Below are 19,023 nucleotides of genomic sequence, written 5' to 3'. Positions count from 1 at the left end.
GCCTGAGTAGAAGGGGAGGTAAAGCCACATTCAACAATAAAGCACTTGTGATTGAACATTATACAGGGAGTTTGGGAAAGAGAGTGGTAGACTGAGGTTAGGGGCAAACTATCTAGTCAGAATGAAGGAAGCCTTTCTCACAATTGGAGAAATGTAAGCAAGCCACAAAGATAGGTCAAGAAATGACCTTGGCTTGATTCATTTTGTTTTGTTTTGTTTTTGTCTTTTGAGTAGACTATTGTTGTAGATTACTTATCTCTGATGGTGACCTTATTAAGCCCAATAAAAATCTCTATTGCTTTCCTTCTAATCCTGCTTCCCTGTTTCTTGTGGCTGGTAAGGTTTATTAGTCCACATACTTTCCTGGGTTAACTTTCTGTTTTGGTTTCTTTTGTTTGTTTCTTTTTCTTTTGTTCTATTCCTTCTTTCCTTCCTTCTTCCTTCCTCCCTCCCTGGCCTCCTTCTCTCCTTCCCTCCCTTTCCTACCTTTTCTCCCTCTTTGCTTCCCTTCCTCTCTGCCCCTTCCTTCTCTCCTTTTCCCTTCATTCACTTCTTCCAGTGCTGGGGCCTGAACCAAAGACTAGGGCACTCTCACTCAGCTTTGTTGCTCAATGTGGGCAGTCTACCCACTTGAGCCAAACCTCTCCTTCTGGCTTTTTGCTGGTTAATTAGCCATGAGAGTCTCAGGGACTTTTCATATAAATTTAATCATAACAGCTCAGATATATTCAAAGGGCATATTCATGTAACTTCACCCCAGTCATCTTTTTCATTCTTTTCATAACATATACCTAAGGAAAATATGGAGAAAAATCTAATAGAAACTTCTTCACTCTAGCAAAGAAAATAACTTTACAGAAAGAAGCAAGTTGTGGCAGGGCAAAATGACTTACACTTGATACTCTATCTGATCAGGAGGAGGCAGAGATCTGGAGGATCGATGTAGGAGGTCAGCTCAAGAAAGAAAGTTCAAGAGGCTCCATCTCCAATTAATTGATCATCAAAACCTGGCTAAAGGTGTGATTCAGGTGGCAGAGCCACCAGTTCAGTGAATTCAGATTCCAGTACTAGCAAAAGAAGGAAGGAAGGAAGGAAGGAATGGAGGGAGGGGGGAAGGGAGTGAGTGAGTGAGTGAGTGAGGGAGGGAGGGAGGGAGGGAGGGAGGGAGGGAGGGAGGGAAGGAGGAAAAGGAGAAGCCAAGTATGAAAATGAGAGAGACCTAGGAGAATATATATTTTTTAACAAGCAAGTATCTTTTTCCATGAAACTTGGAGCCCTGGACTTGATGGATACATCAGCACAGGTATGTCAATTGTTGTGCAGAAAGAGCTAATAAAACACCTGAATGAAATTTTTTCTAGCAGATTGGGGCGTTGGGGTGGGAAGCAGCTCATTCTTTCAAAGAGGATTCTTTACAAGGAGGCAGATGTTTAAAGCAGGAACAGACATGTCTATAAAAATGAGATACTGGCAGCTAGAGAAAAATTGGAGAACATGTGCAAGAATGGAGAAATTCTGTGTTTATTGGATAAGAATCTCTAGCCAGTGTACAATGGTAAGCATCTAGATTTCTTCTAATAGCTTTTGAGGTTATTTGTCTTCTCAGCTCCTAGAGAAGTGCTGCAGAATAACAGTTAATCTTTGTAGTTTTCTTTCTTTCTTTTTTAAAATTGCAAATCTTGGTTGTTGCTCATGGAAAGAGCTGTTTGGGGCACTTAGAGAGCAGGTATACTTGGACCCTTTCAGAATTAGGACCTTTATATAGAGCCTTGGATTTCCTTGATTTCTATGTGTGAAATGAACAGGATTTGTGTTATGCAGTGGACTGATAGAGTTACTATTGTAAGGAATCCAGTACTTCAGGAAAAAAACGTTAAATGTCTGTCTTGATTTCACAAGATACAATTAACTAAATTGGCCAGTTCCTGGCTGAAAGTTTGAATCAGTTATACAGTTTATTCCACAAGGAAATTATAAATGATATTACCCCATATGTAAGCTGTTACAAAAACCCACCAAAACCTAAGCAATTGGGAATGTACACTAATACAACCACTTTGGAAAGCAGTCTGGAGGGTCCTCAGAATGCTAAGTGTAGACCTCCCCTATGACCCAGCTATACCACTGCTAAGCATCTATCCTGAACAACAGGAACCAGGATACAAGGACATATGTACCTGCATGTTCATTGCAGCACTGTTTACAATAGCTAGGATATGCAAACAACCCAGATGCCCCACTACAGTTGAATGTATACAAAAATTGTGGTACTTATATACAATGAAATATTATGCAGCTATTAGAAAGGACAAAGTAATGGCATTCGCAGGGAAATAGATGGAACTAGAAAAAATCATGTTGAGTGAGGTAAGCCAAGAGCAAAGAGACAAATGGCACATGGTCTCCCTGATAAGTGGATGTTAAATCCAAAACGTAAGTAAACAAGACTCAAGAAACAAAGGACCTCCACTCATATGGTTGAATCATTACTAAATGACCCCATGTTACTGACCACATATATGGTATATATATGCACATAGGAGGGAAACTAGGAGGAGGAGACAGAAACAGAGGAAAATAGGGGAAAATATACAACAGTGGGACCCATTAGCTGCTCTGGTCATTGATCAAAATGAAATAAGCAACTCAATGGCAGCGATGGGAGGGAGGGAACGAGTGGGAAAGAGGGAATAGCTGACACTAAGCAAAAGGAAAGAAATGTACATATCAGCCAATGTGGAAGAAATAACTATTGTTAAAGCTCATAGAACTCATAAACTTTATATACCATGGTAAAGACAATTTGTCCCGTGAAGGTTAGAATGTGTTTGTGACTTTACCTAAGTATCACTATCCCACAATACTGTGAAATTTGTGAAATTTATGTACTTACTCACAATAAAAAAATTGCTATAAAAAACAAATACAAAACAAAAAGATACAAACAAATCATGTAAATCACATGTCGCTGTAAAGTCTCTATAGTAGTTTATGGTATATATCTTTGTGGTCTGTATAGTGAATGTTTGGCTATGTCTGTTTAATATTTATGGTAACTGGCACTTAATCTGAATTGAACTGGTTGTTTCTTCAATAGATTAGTAAGACAGATGTAGTTTAGAAAATCACTGAGTGTGTTAGTTCTTTTTCTACTATCTTTTTTTTTTTTTTTTTGGCCAGTCCTGGAGCTTGAACTTAGGGCCTGTACAACTGCCTGTGAGCTTCTTTTTGCTCAAGGCTAGCATTCTACCATGTGAGCCACAGTGCCACTTCTGGTTTTCTTTTTGTATGTGGTACTGAGGACTCGAACCCAGGGCTTCATGCATGCTAGGCAAGCACCCTGCCACTAAGCTGCATTCCCAGCCCTGTCAGTTCTTCTTGTGGCAGAAACTTAATGACTCAACTACTATGTGCCAGTTATTCTAGGTGTTGGGTATATAGTTGAGAATCCAATGGACATGAATGATCTTTCAACCCCTAGTGTGGACAGATGATGGAGACAAGAGCAGGAAGGTATGGTTACATGTTGTGTGGCATCTGTGATGGGAACATTTGGGACTGTGGGAGATGGCAGCTTATGTCCTGCAATGTGTGTGTGTGGTGACCAGGGAGGAAGTTTAATTTAAGATCTTGAGTTACTTCCCCTTTTCTAGCTAACTCAGTGTTTAAAGATCTTTTCTTTGACAATTCTAAATCTAGTGCCTAACCTCATGTGAGCTAGTAGGAGTTTCAGTGGATCGAACACTCTTATTTATTTCTTTTTCCCCCCTCCAAAGACCCCATGAAACTGATAGTAAAGGAATAAAAACATATGCAGGTCAACAGCATAGCAAATTGACAAGAACCACCAAAGACGAGAAATTTCACAAATGTTCTTGGCAGTTTGAAAACCAGTGGAAACTGGATCACCATTAAATTATGGTGGAGGTCACAGTTGAAAGCCACCCTGAACTCTCTGGATAGTCATGACTTTGATGCTTGGGGATGGGGAATCTGAAGGGATGAGAAAATGCCAGGGTTTAGTGGGAGGCACCTGTACACCCCGTCACTGACAGACACTCATTTGCTCCTAGCCAAGGTGTTTTTCCTGCAGGCCAACCTCTGAAGGAACTAGTAGAATTGTCTGGGGTAGCACTCAAGTTTGGAAGTCAGCTTCACAGAACCATCCTGCTCATTCCCACTTGGGTTAAATGCCCCTGATTAAGTAGATTGGTCTCTAGTTTTCTGTCATCTCAAATTTCCAATCAGGGAGCTCCAGATGCTCCAGGAAATATCAGATGGGAGAGAGGAGGGTGGACATAATGAAACAGCAATACAATCTCCAGGAATCAAAGAAGACCTAGGGAATGGGAGAGAAAAGGACCTTCAACTTATCCTTAATGTGAGGTTTTGAAAGTGACATCCGTTAAGAAAAACATCCTTAGGGAAGGAAGGAACCACCACAGATCATGAAAGAACTTTTTCAACTCTTCTTTGTTTTCTGGTTTAAGTTATCTTTTTTCTTCCTCTAACATTCCTTTCTTTCTTTTTTTTAGTCATTGCTGTTGTAATGGTGATATACAGAAGGGTAAGAGTTACCTAAGTCAGGTAATTAGTACATTTCTTTTGAATGGTTAAGCAAAGTAAGCCAGACCCAAAGAAGTACAGATTGTATGGATTACCTCATTTGTTGTAACTAGAAAGTGCCTATAAATCTACAAGTAAACACACTGGATGGTAAAAAGACAAAAAAATACACTTGGACATGATAAATTTTACAGGACTCTAGACATTCACACTGTGAATATCCTCCAAGGAGGAAGATATTCTTTGGAGAGGATCATAAAGGCTCAATAGCTATGGGCATATGATCATGTAAAGTGATATTTTTCAAAATGAACTCCAAGAAATGGAAACAAGAGGTATTATGTTATTTTGCTTTTTTTTCTCCTTTGTTGCTGTTTTTGCTTTCTGTACCTTTTGTCTTGTGTGTAAATTAATCTGCTTTGGGGATGATAAGGGGGAGCATAGAAATGGTGGGACAAAGGATGAACAAATGCAGCAGTGATAGTCACTAGATACTATGTTGAAAATGAACTATACAACTAGTGGGGGAAGGGGGTCGGGAGGGAAAAACTGGGAGAAAATGAGGGAAGAGGTGCCACTTCTTATGACCCACCAGATGCCTTCATAGAAGGGTTGGTAGGAAATGAGGTGAGAAATTTTGCCTGAGGGGAGCCAGAAGAAATAGCTGTGTTTATGCTCAAATATTGAAAGGAGTGACATTGATCAAGGTGCATTGCATTCACAAACTGATTTGTTGACTGGAAACTCCTTTGTACAGTCACTTAAAGATAATTAAAAACAAACAAAAACCTATAGACACTAGGAATATGACCTTAAACCTTTCTCTGTGCCTAAATGGAGGCTTTATATAAATGGTATTTCTCTTCACTGTAACGCTTCTCTCCATCTCCCAGCCATGGAAATGTGATGGTCTCCCTCTGCAGTCCACTGGGGACATGGGAAGTGTGGAGGTACATGTGCTGCCATTGTGTGAGTCCTCACAGAGGGGGTCTCATTGTGCACAATCCAACTTAACAGGCAGCCTGCAGGGCTTTGTACCCACAGGCCAGTCTCTGCAGTAGGGAACTCTCCTTGAGAGGTGACCTGTCTTTGGTCTGTGCATTCACATTCCCTTAATAGTTAATTTCCAAATTGTGAAAATTGACAGTAATCTTCTGCCTGTTACTTGAGACTCCATTTATAGCTCCCTAATCCTAGAAAAGCTCTGCATGATTTGGGACTATCATTGAATGTCCTCATGAAAGTGTGTGTGTGTGTGTGTGTGTGTGTGTGTGTGTGTGTGTGTGTGTGTGTGTGTGTGTGTGTGTGTGTGTGTGTGTGTGTGTGTGTGTGTGTGTGTGTGTGTGTGTGTGTGTGTGTGATATGTTTCTGGAACTCAAGGCCATGAATGATATGAGTTCCTCCCCTAAATTGGTCAGTAATGGACTGTGCCTTGGATTTTCAAAAAGATAGACGAATTTTTACATAATAGAACTGAATAAACATTGGACTACATCCGTTAGAAGGTTTTAAAAGATACTGACAGTATGCTTATGGATTTCTAGGTTTCGCTCAGTGCATTGAAAAAGCAATGCAGTGGCTATCAAGTTTTGATAAACTCATGTCTACTTGAAATGACAGAGTTCCCCTGCCAATCATTTCCTTCCTGCCATAGATCTTGTCTGTGATGGTATAGGTGGTATTGGTGTTGATGGGCTCATATTTGAACGTTTGTAGATTGTTACTTTGATTTTAAGAAAAAGGCACTGGCCATGGGATGAAAATTTGGTTTCCATTTAAGTAAGCTTGTTCTTATATTTATATTCCCATGACTTTGAGTCTTTGAAGAGAGATGGGTCACCAAATAAAAATGGGTAGTTTTAGCCTCTCTAATTAGAAATGGGTGCATGAAACAGAGCCCCCTGGCTTCTTTTGCAGTGAATTCTAAGCGGTTCTTAGGCGACTTAATTATACAAGAATTTAATCAAGTTGAGTATTAGTTAAAATAACTCTGTCATCTGGGAACTATGAATTTGTTGCATTTAATTTTTATTTCATGGTCACATTTATTGTCATAGGTTTGTTGTGTGTTTGAAGACTCAGCTTTGAGAACAAAATGTTGACAGAAGCAATTTTTCTTTTAAAACTAGCAACATTTCTGAGGATTGTTTCATCTCTGTGGTTTTATTTTTAACTTAAAGTGATCTGTGTAGTTTTATTTATGGCTTTCTAGATCTATCTTCCGTGGTGAGCAGTTTATCTAGCTATCTTGCAGAACATAAAAGATCACTTCAGAGTCTTGTGCAGAATCATGGTAAGGGAAAATGATGGGCTTTCTGGGTTTGACAGTTCGCAGAATGTAAATTTCAGAGCTATCTTTACTACTCTCTTCCTAGAATTCTGCCAGTTTACATTTTTGCATAGTACTGTGCTTTTGTAGGGTGCTTGCAATTGAAAAGTTTCAACTTAATGTTATGTTAGATTATATACATGGTACAAAACAACCCACGGAAAATGGGTCATCCAATAGTGGCTGTTAGGGATCAGTCCTGTCAAGCACGGGCTCCATGTGGTCTAACTGATGCTTTTGTGATCAGATATGAAATGCATAGTTATTGAATACCATTGTATGTTTTGGCCTAATCTTGAAATTGGTAGGTAAACAGCTGTGTTTTTTTTTTTTAAATTGTGAAAATACTGTACAGAGGGGTTACAATTACATGGGCAAGATAATGAGTACATTTCTTATCAAGCATTGTAGCCTCTTCCTTTGTTTCCCCTTCGCATCCCCTCCCATCCTCCCCCCACCCCCTTTTTTTTGTCTCCTATTCCATTATGTCTCCTATTGAAATGATTGGTTTATCTCTTTGGAGAACTTTGGAGAGTTAGAGATCTTACATGGAAAGACTCCATGTAAGACTGAGATTTGAATATTTGGAGGTTTAAATATTGTTCTGCCCTTTTTTTCTATAAACTTGGGCAAAAGTTTAAAGAACAGCCATCTTATAGGATGTATTCGAAGATCAGAATGTGCATGTAAATTTTAATTGCATTATTTTGTACATTTTTGGTTGGTACATTTTGGTTGGTACCAGTAACTTTGGCTAGTTTTATAAAAAGTTGTCATTGATTGGATGTACGCCCAGAAGTAGATTATTTGTGTAACACAAGACCTTGGGTTCAATCTTCACCACTGCAAAACAAAACAGCATCTTAAAAAAATACCACAGCATTGAAATTACTGAATTTGTTACTGATAGAACACAAGAGCAGTTTAAGCTCCATATAATATATTTCTATTGGACTTTGTCTAAAATGAGTAGCACAATAGAACCTTATTATCCACAGGTACATGGTTCCAAGGAGAATGCTGCCGAGGAAGATCTACGCATGCTCAATATGGATACAGTTCAGTGTCATTTTGTGGGTGCTTACATCATTTTTTTCCCATGAATCATTTTTTCCCCATACTACCATTCAACTTCCTCTAATAACATACAAGCATACATTTCAACTGATTTCAGATTTTCACTTTATCATTTCAATTAATCAAATACACTTTTACCTAACCTTTGAAGCACCCTTTGGCTTTTGAAGAGGCAGAACTTTGATAGAATTAAGGGCTAGGAGTGCTCAATAAGATCACACAATGATGGAAATGTAACTGATGATAATGTAGGATGGACTGAGCTTCTCCATGTCCACTGAGCTGGCTCATATGCACACGGGAAATTGACATTCTTGCTTTTGAAATGTCTTTTGAGTATTAAAGAATTTATCATTTCTTTTTTTGCCTAAGCTTGGTTAAAACCATGTGTGGTAAGTCTGTAAACAAAGTGAGCTTCCTTTTTTTGAGGGAAAAAAGTAGAAATAAAAGAGGATGGATGGATGAGTTGTTCTTGGTAGCAGGCAGGGCTAAACACTGTGCAGTCAAGCTCTGCCTCTCAGCCTCATTTGGGAGAGTAACCCTCGGGAGGTAGGTTTTCACCTAGATTCAGGATCATGGTACTGGGCAGATATTGATTGCAGTACATGTTCTTGATGGAAACATCTCTACATAAAATGCTAACTGCCACTGTGTCTTATTCTTGTGACAATCCTGCCCAGGCTTTGTGGGAGAAGAATTGTGGGAATGAACAATCAATCATGGTTGGCAATGTGTAATCATCAAATGGATTCTAGCGATAAAACCTGACATAGTACTTACTAATTGCTGAATGTATGCTGAGTACGGTTTTATGTATTTATTTTTACATGTGTTTCTTCTTTCATCTTGATAGCTCCCTTGTATACACTTTTATTCATGAAAGAAATTGAGTAAATTACTCAAAATATTACCACTGACCAGTGATGGAAGAATTAACCTCAAAGCCCAGCTCTGCCCCACTCTCTTGGACCAGCTTTCCTTATGTAGTAACTCTGTTCCTGTAGGTTTGAGTTAAAAAGGCTTGTATCTGGCCTTTCATGAGTCCAAACTCAAATCCCAGACCTTTAATAAGGCTCAGTGAAGTGCCAGATGCATCCCAAGCAGCTCACCTTGCTTCTCCTTGTACCAGGAAGGTTGGAATCCCAGTGCATTCTGGCAGAGTCTGGGCCAAGGCTGATGAGACACTCACTGTTTGACTTTGTCCATCCTTTGATGCTCTGAGAGATATCAGGCCAGCAGGGATGTAGGTTCTCCCAGCCAAGCCTTTGTAGACCTGTAGCTTGGAAAGTCATTAAGTCTTGGATTCTTTTTCTTTTTCTTTTTTATTGTAAAGATATTGTATAGAGGGGTTGCAGTTATATGAGTAAGGTCATGAGTACATTTCCTATCAAGCATTGTTACCCCCTCTTTTGTTTCTCCCTTACTATCCCTTCCCTCTCCACCTCCCCAAATCCTCCCCCACCCCAAGCTGTAAAGTTTGTTTGCAACTTAGTGTCTTGTATGTCTCATTGTTACAATGGCTCAACCTATATCCTTGTTTCAGCATTTTGTTATTCTAAGCACTGTCAGAAGGTCCACCTTCCAGTGAGAGTTCTCTTTCATAGAAAGTCTCACATACATTCCTTTTTGCTCAAATGCTGTCACCCCTATTTTCAGGCATGTAACTTTTGTAGATACTTCCAGAAGTTTCAGTTCTCTTACTTTTATATTCCTTTGTTTCTGTTTAGAGAGTTAACATATTGTCAGAGATATCCTTTTTATCATCATCATCATCATTGTTGTTGTTGTTGTTAGTGTTTTTTTTGTTTGTTTGTTTGTTTGTTTTTGGTTCCAGTACTTGGGGTTGAATTCATGGCGTTCTTGTTCAGCTTTTGCAAAAGACTGACTAGTGCTTTATGATCTCCGATTTTTGTTGTTGTTGTTGTTTTGCTGGTTTAATTAGAGGTAAGAGTCTTGTAGACTTTTCTGTTCAGCTGGCTTTAAAGTCTGATCCTCAGATCTCTGTTTCCTGAGTAGCCAGGATTACAGGCATGAGCCATCATGACCTATTGATTAAATGTCTTGTGCATTCAGCATTATTTGCCGGGGGCATCTGCTTGGCCTGTGCCTCAGCTTTTCTTGCTTACTGTGCTTTCTCCATTTCTCCTCCTCTCCATCACTCATCAGCTTATGCTATGCCCTCTCAGTTTGAAAAAACTTTCTTATTCCCTATTCTTTAAACTGCTCATATAACAGGGCTTTGCCTTGTTTTCCAACTGAAAAGCATTCCTCTTATTCCTTCATCCCCCATTGACCCATTTCTTCTTGGAAACCCCTATATTCTGTACTTTGTAATATAGTCATGGAGTTCCTAAGAGGTTTTTTGTTTGTTTGTTTGTTTGCTTGTTTGTTTTTTGTCAGTCGTGGGGCCTGAACTCTGGGCCTGGGCACTGTCCCTCAGCTCTTCAGCTCAAGGCTAGCATTCTACCACTTGAGCCACAGCACCACTTCCAGCTCTTTTCTGCTTATGAGGAATCGAACCCAGGGCCTCATGCATGCAAGGCAAGCACTCTACCACTGAGCCAACTTCCCAGCCCCCTAAGAGGTTTTTAAGTAGATCGAGGACCAAGGACCTCAGCTTCTTCAGTCAATGCCCAGGCATACAGTCACTATTTGTTGATAGAATTATTTCCTAATTTCTTTTTTTAAAAAATAATAATTAATTTTATTTATTAGTTGTGGTGTTGGGGATTGAATCCAGGGCATTGAGCATGCTAGACTAGCACTCGACAGCTAAATTAAATCTTCATACCCTTGGTACTACTTTCTTCATCACAGTGTTAAAAATTAAGGACAATATTGAACTAATACCAGCATACAGAAAACTGCAGTGATTTTTTTTCTTTAGTCTTTTTGATATTTTACCGATGTGTTGAAGTGAGTTTTTTTTTTTTTTTCTCCTCCATTGTCTTGCTAGCAATCAAAGAGAAGTATGCAGACTGGACAGAATTCCTCATACGTGATTTGACTGGTTCGAGGACAGCACCTGCCAACCTCCTGGAAGGAGTATGTATTGCTCTTACACAACTATTATATCTCTGAAGCATCTCAGACCTGTGAGCTCAAACCTAATGGCACCTTTGCATATATCCTTCTGCAGATACATGTGTACATACAAATATCTTTACTTAAATAGCCTAACTCCCTGTTTTGTACTGAGTTATATAGATGATGGATTTGCATGGCATTGACTCACCTTTCCCTATGGTATAAGTAGTAGATGGAAAATTTGCTTGATGTGAACTCGTTCTAAATATTGTGTTTGAACACCTGCCATGATTCTGAAGTCGAGTCCATTGTCATTTATTACTGATCAGACATAAGTCCTGTAGAATAACTTGTGAATTGGTCATAAAAAGACGTCTTGATGTAGTCTTGGAGCACATTAACAAGTGCTTTCATTAAATACTCAATTTCAGATGCCTAACCACTAGATCTGAACACCCAAATCTTAACTAATCACTGGATTCGCTTACCTTATAAATCCAGAGAGGAGAAATGGTTGAACATATTTAAATGTAGTTAAGGCAATTTGAAGGTACTGAACAAGAAAAAAAAGATTAACCTGGGACCCTAATTGTTGTATAAAAATAACTTTATGATGAAATATTAATATTTGTCATGCATAATAAAACCACAAGGCCAAGATACTATATTCTAAGTAGTTATTGAATGACCAAATCTGTTTAAAGAATGTCTCTGAAAAGAGAACACTTTATGAATGACTAGGAAGGAGGTGAAGGTTTTTTTGACCATATTACTGAAATTACTAGTTTAACTCTATTTTCCCCTCTTTGTAAGAATTTTATAGATACTTCAGAGTACCACCTTTTGGTACACAGTTAACAAGTTTTGTTCATGACCATTTTGCCTGGTGTATTGTTTATCTTAATGGCTACTATTTAATTGTTGAGTTAACAAATCCAAATTATGATTTTTTTGGTTCCTTCAAAGGGATGGAATAAATTCCTTCTGTGTTAATTTAAAAAAACATATATATGCTAAGAAGTGTTCTTAGAAGGAACTATAGTTATGTATATTTCAAACCAGTTACCAAGTTAATGGTTAAACATAGAAATAACTGCACATAATAGAGAAATTTAGCTGGTCATTAACATGTATTAGACACATCTCTATGGAGTCATACTTTTCTCAAAGTATGAACATCTCTCCTGACCAGTAGAATAGTGGCTGTTGTAAAATGGGCATCTCTAAAGAATTCACGGTATACATTTTCAGTAGCAGATGTATCTATCTTTCTGAAGAAGCAGATATTATTTTACTATATTTTTTTAGCTCCATGTAATTTGGGTATAACTGTACTTAAAAAGCGTACTAATTTTTAACGAATGTGATTTTATCTGGGAAGGGTGATTTGTTTGGGGAAAATCATTCACAAGAGCTGTTATTTTCTGTTTACTTGGGATTTTGGATGTTGGTTAAGCATCCATACATGGATGTGTGAGGGAGGAAAGGGATGGTGGTGGGGCAGGTGGGTGGCTGTGCAGAAGAGGGGGGTGGGGTGGGGTGGGGACAGCACACTGTTTGCCATAGCTTGGATGATAGTGTGGAAAAAATATTATCTTCTGCTGTCATCTGTTTCCATGAGAACCTTAAAATAAAGTTTAAAATAAGGAGTTTTGCTTCTGTTTAAACAGCCTCTGCGAGGGAAAGGCCCTATAGACCTCATTACAGTTGATTCCTTAATAGAACTTCAGGATTCTCAGAACCCTTTTCAGTACTGGATAGTTAGTGTGATTGAAAATGTTGGAGGAAGATTACGCCTTCGCTATGTGGGATTGGAGGACACTGAATCCTATGACCAGTGGTTGTTTTACTTGGATTACAGACTTCGACCAGTTGGTTGGTGTCAAGAGAATAAATACAGAATGGATCCACCTTCAGGTAAGGGCCAACGCTTCTGCTGCTTTGGAATATTTGAGCAAGTTTAGAGTGGATGTGTCTCTGGAGAACATATTAGCACTGTGGTGTCTTGTACATCTGAGTAAATGGCTTTTAAGTTTGTTGACTTCAGAACATTTTCTATCAAGAATAACATCCAAGTCCTTGAACAGTAGCATTTGCAAAGAGGAAAGTGATATTGGAGGCCCAAGAGAAGATGATCTAGTCTCTTTGGACTCATGAGTTCAATGAAAGACATAGTAGATTGGGATTTTGCCACTTGTTGTTTGTCTGTCTCTCACCTATCAATCAATCTCTCTATTATCTAGCATCTATTATCTATCTCCATTTATCCATCTAGTTCATCCATTCATCATCCTAACCTCTTACCTAGCCAACTAGCTATCCATTTATCCATTCATGTCACAATCTGTCTAGTCACCCATATCCATCTATCCACTCGTTCATCCATTCAGATACTCAAATAGTTTGCTTGGATAATAAGTCCATTCTGAAAAGGAAACAACACCAAGATCAATATGTTTATTTGTTTTGTTTTTCTTGGCACAAAATCAGTTTTAGATAGCTACAAATGCACTGTCAAATGACTTTGCACAAGCATAATTGGATAGAAGAGTGCATTATGCTTTCTGACATACCTAACTAGTCAAAAAAAAACATTCTCAGTGTTTACAAAATAACCATTCATGAATGTTTACCATATGCCAGGTGTTTTTACACCTGCTCTGTTGTTTATTTTTGGTTCCAAAAATATGCTATATGTTTGGTGTAAGATTCATTTTTCAATTTAAAAAAGTGAGACCTGTTTAAGCTGCTCATTTAAGGTTTGCCAGCTGGTAGAGAGCAGGTGCTTCAATTCAGATTCCTAGGTCCTGTGCCTTCTCCACTCCTTTGCCCCTGTTGTTTGGTGCTGGTCCTACCAACCTAATGATGGTCACCTTGGAACAGAAATGTTGGATTTTTATGGCATTAATGATGTCAGAGAAGAAATATTGATTTCTTTCAGAAATTATTTAGTTCAATGTTGAAGGCATATTTGGAGCAATTACCACCTCCCTAAAATTGTGAGAGAATTCTTCCATATTAGTTGTCAGTGGTGGTTTTGAAGGTGGTATATGAAGGTGAAGGGTTGTATTTACCTTTCTTGTCACTTCAAGGGCTTTGTTAAAAACCTTCCTGGTTCTAGATCCTAGGAATTTGAATCTGTGTTAAATCTGATAGATGTATAGACTTGTAATTTAGTATTATTGTTTCTGTATTGTTACTATTTTTGTAGTGTTGTTGTCATTGTTTTGATATGAAACCAGGAAATCCTTGTCAACCCTGAATAGTTTGGGATGATGATAAACAAGACCTGTTTATTGTGAGGAAAGATCAGAATGCTAGGGGTTTGCCTTGGAAATTATAACCTGGCAAGAAAATTTTATTTCATAGGGGAAGGTGTGTGTATAAATTTCAACTTGCTGCCTAATTGCTTTATAATTTTGAGGAGGACCATATACTTGTCGTGTAAACACTGATAGCACAGCACAGAATTTCTACTAATTTCTTAAGTTCTTTATTGTACTCTTTGTCTATGAAATCTCAGAACTCACACTCAGAAGAAAGAATGCAAAGTATCCCCTTGGGACCTCAGGGAGCTTATGCTTGTGAGCTCTCAATTTATAAAGAAATTGTGCATATTTTCTCCAAGATTTCAGGACATGACTTATGCATTTTATCAAAGAGCTCAGGAGAAATCCCTAAATGTTTTGGACCAAGGATTTATTGTCTAAAATATACTTCCCCAACAATTCACATATCATCGAGAATAGTTGTGTATGGAAAAAAGAAAGTAAAAGGCAAAATGACACTCCAAAAGTAAGCTTTAGCTTCTTTGATGCAGTAGTTAAAAGATAAAGACTAGATTCTGTGGTTTCATTCAGCGAAACAACACCCCTGGGAAGAGAGGCAATTATTACTCAGGCTTTCCACCTGGGAACAGAATCTGATACTCTGGATTTGGATAAAGTAATTTTAAGTCCCAGGGTGACTTGTAGAACACGGTAGCACCATTTTCTCAATTGAAGTAGAAGTGGGAATGAAATCTTAGACTTGTATAGGAAATACTAGGTGGATTCTCTTCTTCCCAGATACTGTTAAGATCAATGGGAAGTGTCCAGTATTAACTGACAGTGAAGAATCTCATTGGAAGGGGAGTGGTATCCTTGAGAGGAAGGAAGCCTAATGAGTTGATCTGCTGGTTGATGTTTTTTGCTATGCACCTTCAGCGCTGTCATTGCTGTTAAAGACAATCATGATACTTCCTTTAGTTGTACTTAATTCTGCTTACTTTTTAAAGGGCCCAGAATTTCCTTAACTATTCAGTACAAATCGAGACAAGAGAAATTGGTAATAGTAGCTGGAAAGTCATTTCAACTTTAAGAAAAGTCATTACCTTCAAGAAATGGTAGATCGCTATGCTGTGTGTGCTGAGTGTTAGATCAAATGATAGGCATTTTCTAGAGATCCCAACTGTGAACAATGTATTTTGAATCCACCTCAGTTTTCCTAATATTTTCAGTAGGTAACTGAAGCCAGAAGTTGTTTAAGAGGTCCTGTCTGCTTTTCCTATTTCTCAGTGGTTAGGAAGCAAGATGGACTTTTGATGTTCTTGTAGGAACTTAGGGACATGGAGATGAAACTTTTTGAAGTCTTTTTTTTCTCGTCTAGTTTTAGGGTTTTTTTCTTTGAAAATCTTTCTTCCAATTTTTAAGTCTTGTTTGAAAAACTTTTGGAGTCAGAAAATTTCTGAGTATCATTTTGTTGTTGTGGGTGGTAGTCATGGAGCTTGAACTCAGGGCCTGGGCTCTGTCCCTGAGTTCTTTTGCTCAAATTTAGCACTCTACTACTATGAGTCACAGCTCCACTTCCGGTTTTCAGGTTATTGATTGGAGATAAGAGTCTCACGGACTTTGCTGCTAGCTTCGAACCATGATCCTCAGATCTCAGCTTCCTGAGTAGGTAGCCAGTACCTGGCTCTGAATATACTGAATGCTTCTTGCCTAAACTGTTTCTTATTCCAAAAAGAGTTGTTGCTTTCAGTAGTTGTGTTCATGGATTGCTATAATAAAGTACCACGGATTTAAGCTGGGCATGACTGTACACACCTGTAAGCTACTCAGAAGGTAGAAGTAGTCCTAGCAAAAGCACAAGTCCCTCTCTGAAAAATAGACTGAAGTTTCAAGAACCAAGTCTACCACTTAAGTGGTAGAATGCTTACTTGGCAAGTGTGGAACCCTCGATTCAATCCCCACTACCACAAAAGCAAAAACAAACAAAACAGCAACAAAAATCAACCACGGTGTTACAGCTTAAACAGCAGGCCTTTATTTTTCTAAAACATGTGTTTTCCAAGATCAAGGTTTTGGCATGTGGGAGCCGGTGAGAGTGCTCTTCTTAGCTTGTGTATCTCTGCCTCCTGGCTGGGTCTTCATGTGGTGGATGAAGGAGAGCCCTGCCTTCTCCTATGAGGACAGGAAGCTCCTCTCAAAGGCCCTTTTCATGAGACCTCTCCACATGCCCTTCTCTAGTGCTGTCATACTGCGGATCGGGGTTTCCCTGTATGAATTTCCCACCCCTTTAACAACCATAAAGTGTCTTTGGTCACTGGAAAAGAGAAGGAGAGAACCTAAGTGGAGTTGGTCACGTGCAAACAGGACCTTACTTTCATGCCTTTGTGTACCGTTGGTTCATTTATTTAGCATTATGTCATACATTTCCATTTCCTGTGACACACATTCTAAAACAACTTGCTAAACCCTTGTCCAAAGAGGGCAACTCATTCTCTCATAGGCTTTTAGTTACAGATGAGTGAGGGCATGTTTTCACTGCATATGGCTCCCTGCACAAGCAGAAGCTGGGATAATGGCATGCTGTTAAATTACCTGGACATGACCATTTTAAGGAAATGCTTTATGTTCCTTTAAAGGGCTTAGTTATTGTCTGTAAAGTTCCCAGCATAACTGAAGTGACTTTGTTTACTGACAAGCACAGAGAGGGAATGAATGTTCTCTGCTTGTTGCCTCTTGGGGGTGGTTAGCTTTCACAGGAGGTTTTAAGGAAACTGTCCGAACTGCAGCTGAGTGGCACCTTTGCAGAAGAGAGGGTTTCCTTGTTGTGGAATAGATTCTGCTTAGGGTTTAAAAATCTAGTCTCCAAAGAAGATGAAGAAGAGTTAAGCTTGTAAGACAGAGGTAGAAATTCCCCTGTGACCTGGGCTGCCTGTTGCATTATGTCATCTATGGAGGGTGAGAGCTGACATGGTCATGCATGATTGGAAGAGCTGGCTCTTGGGAGACCATGTGGCAGGCCCAGATTCCAGAGCCCTTGTGTGTGTGAGACTGGTCTCAGGAGGGCTCTGGCAGCCCCGAGAGGGTCTTCTCATCCCTGGGCTAAGTTCTATTACTGCAGATTTAACCCAGGCCATGCCGGAAGTTTATTCCTACTCACATTCCATGCTTCTTTTAGCCCCTAGTTTATCTTTTTTTTTTTTTTTTTTCTGATTCAAGGACTCTTTGGTCCTACTCAGAGATCACAGTCAAGGGTGAAAAGGATCAGCCTTCCAGAGCCAGAGCGCAAAAGATCCAGTGAGGCTGAACTCTTTCCTTGATTTCTCCTTGGTGTCTTCAGACTCTCATTTAGTTCTAGTTTTGGAAATCTCTTTTTTCAAAGGAACCCACAAGTTGGTTCGGTTGGCCCTTCATGTGAAGTTGAACTGTCCATCTACCTACTTCCAGATAGCAGGAAAGCTGGATGTTCCAGGTCGTTTTCTTTTGCTTCTCTGTGTCACTGAGTTGGTGTCTTCTGGGCCTGGCCCTCTAGAGATCTCTGAATTGCCTGTCTCTCCATTAAAGCTTTGATTCCATGCCCGTGACCTTGAACCATTAGTTTGCCCAGGGTGCCCTTTTCACCCTCAGGGAGCCAGTAAGGCAGCTCTGAGAACTAGTCCCTGTAAGAAGCAGTGCTGTGCCTTGCTCAGCACATCCTTCTCATCTGTAGAGGAAGCATTCATTCAGTCTCTTCCAAAGCATGCATCGGGCCCCAGGGCCCCAATGTGTCACTATACGTATGTTAGATGCTACCACTAACATAGTCAATCACATTGATTTGTTTTGATCTACTGAATTTTTTCTTTCTTTTCTTTTTTTTTGCTAGAAGCAGAAGGCTCCATATGACATACTGGAAGGATTTTAGATAGTATACACAGGTAGAGGATACTTTGTCAGGGATCAGCATTTAGGTAATCAACAGTGACAGTGGGCAGTGCATGTATAACTTCGCTAGCTGTGGCATCAACGTCTCAGACCTACTGCTATGATGTCCTGAAAAGACTAAATCAGCTAGTAAAACAGAGGGGCTTAGAACTCAGAGTGAGTTCACAGGCCACAAAGATCCAAATATATGGCTCCAAGTTAAAAAAGCAGACATACAAGAAATGAAAAATATGCCCAAAGGTTTAATGTTGCTTTTTAACTGTGCTTAAATTCATATTCATATCCTAACTGTCTGGCTGATGTCGCCAAGGTTGATATAGAGAAGATATAAACATATCTACTTCCACTGAGTGCTTCAGCAAATCCTATTTTGATAAGGCCTTAAATCTGTTGAGATCAGGCCATAAAATTCCCTTGCCATTTCAGGAATAGGTGAACACAGTGCTCAACAGATTTTTTTACCTTTTAATTTTGCATTCAAACTGTGTAACTTCCACACATAAATCTCATCCCCTCCCTTCCCACCCCACTCCATAGCCTGGGAAAAAATAAGGGCTACCCATGATGTATTAGTAACATTTCAAGTGTAAATATGAAACCTGGTTGGTAAATTTTAATTTACCTTTCAGTGATGTTCTAACTTATTTAGGGACTACTTTTAGCATGTAAGAGCTTAGAAAAATAGGTTGTAATAGTAGCAAATGTGAGAAGAGAGTCATTTGTAGTTTAGACATTTATCAGATAATAAGTTCTTCATCAGTGGTTGGCATGTCTTAGGTGGTATATGGAATTGGACGTTGTGGATGGCCCAAGGTTTTGCTAGTGTGATTAATA

At 39.1% G+C, this 19,023-nt stretch overlaps 1 protein-coding gene across 3 annotated transcripts in view; it reads left to right on the top strand.

Annotated features, from left to right (window-relative positions):
- LOC138805553 (scm-like with four MBT domains protein 2) overlaps nucleotides 1–19,023 on the top strand; it is a 151,259-nt gene that overhangs the window by 55,325 nt on the left and 76,911 nt on the right. For 2 of the 3 annotated variants that reach the window (XM_069990306.1, XM_069990309.1), the window contains exons 5-6: nucleotides 10,929–11,017; nucleotides 12,670–12,916. In XM_069990306.1, coding sequence (XP_069846407.1) covers nucleotides 10,929–11,017; nucleotides 12,670–12,916 — 336 coding nt within the window. The remainder of the gene's footprint in view (nucleotides 1–10,928; nucleotides 11,018–12,669; nucleotides 12,917–19,023) is intronic. The other variant, XM_069990310.1, reaches the window with a different exon arrangement.

The sequence above is a fragment of the Dipodomys merriami genome, unplaced genomic scaffold (assembly GCF_024711535.1).
Source record: "Dipodomys merriami isolate MVZ:Mamm:240054 unplaced genomic scaffold, mDipMer1.0.p SCAF_4, whole genome shotgun sequence".
Lineage (NCBI taxonomy): Eukaryota > Metazoa > Chordata > Mammalia > Rodentia > Heteromyidae > Dipodomys > Dipodomys merriami.
The sequence above is the reverse complement of the archived record's forward strand: the minus strand, read 5'-3'. Positions and strand labels throughout refer to the sequence as shown.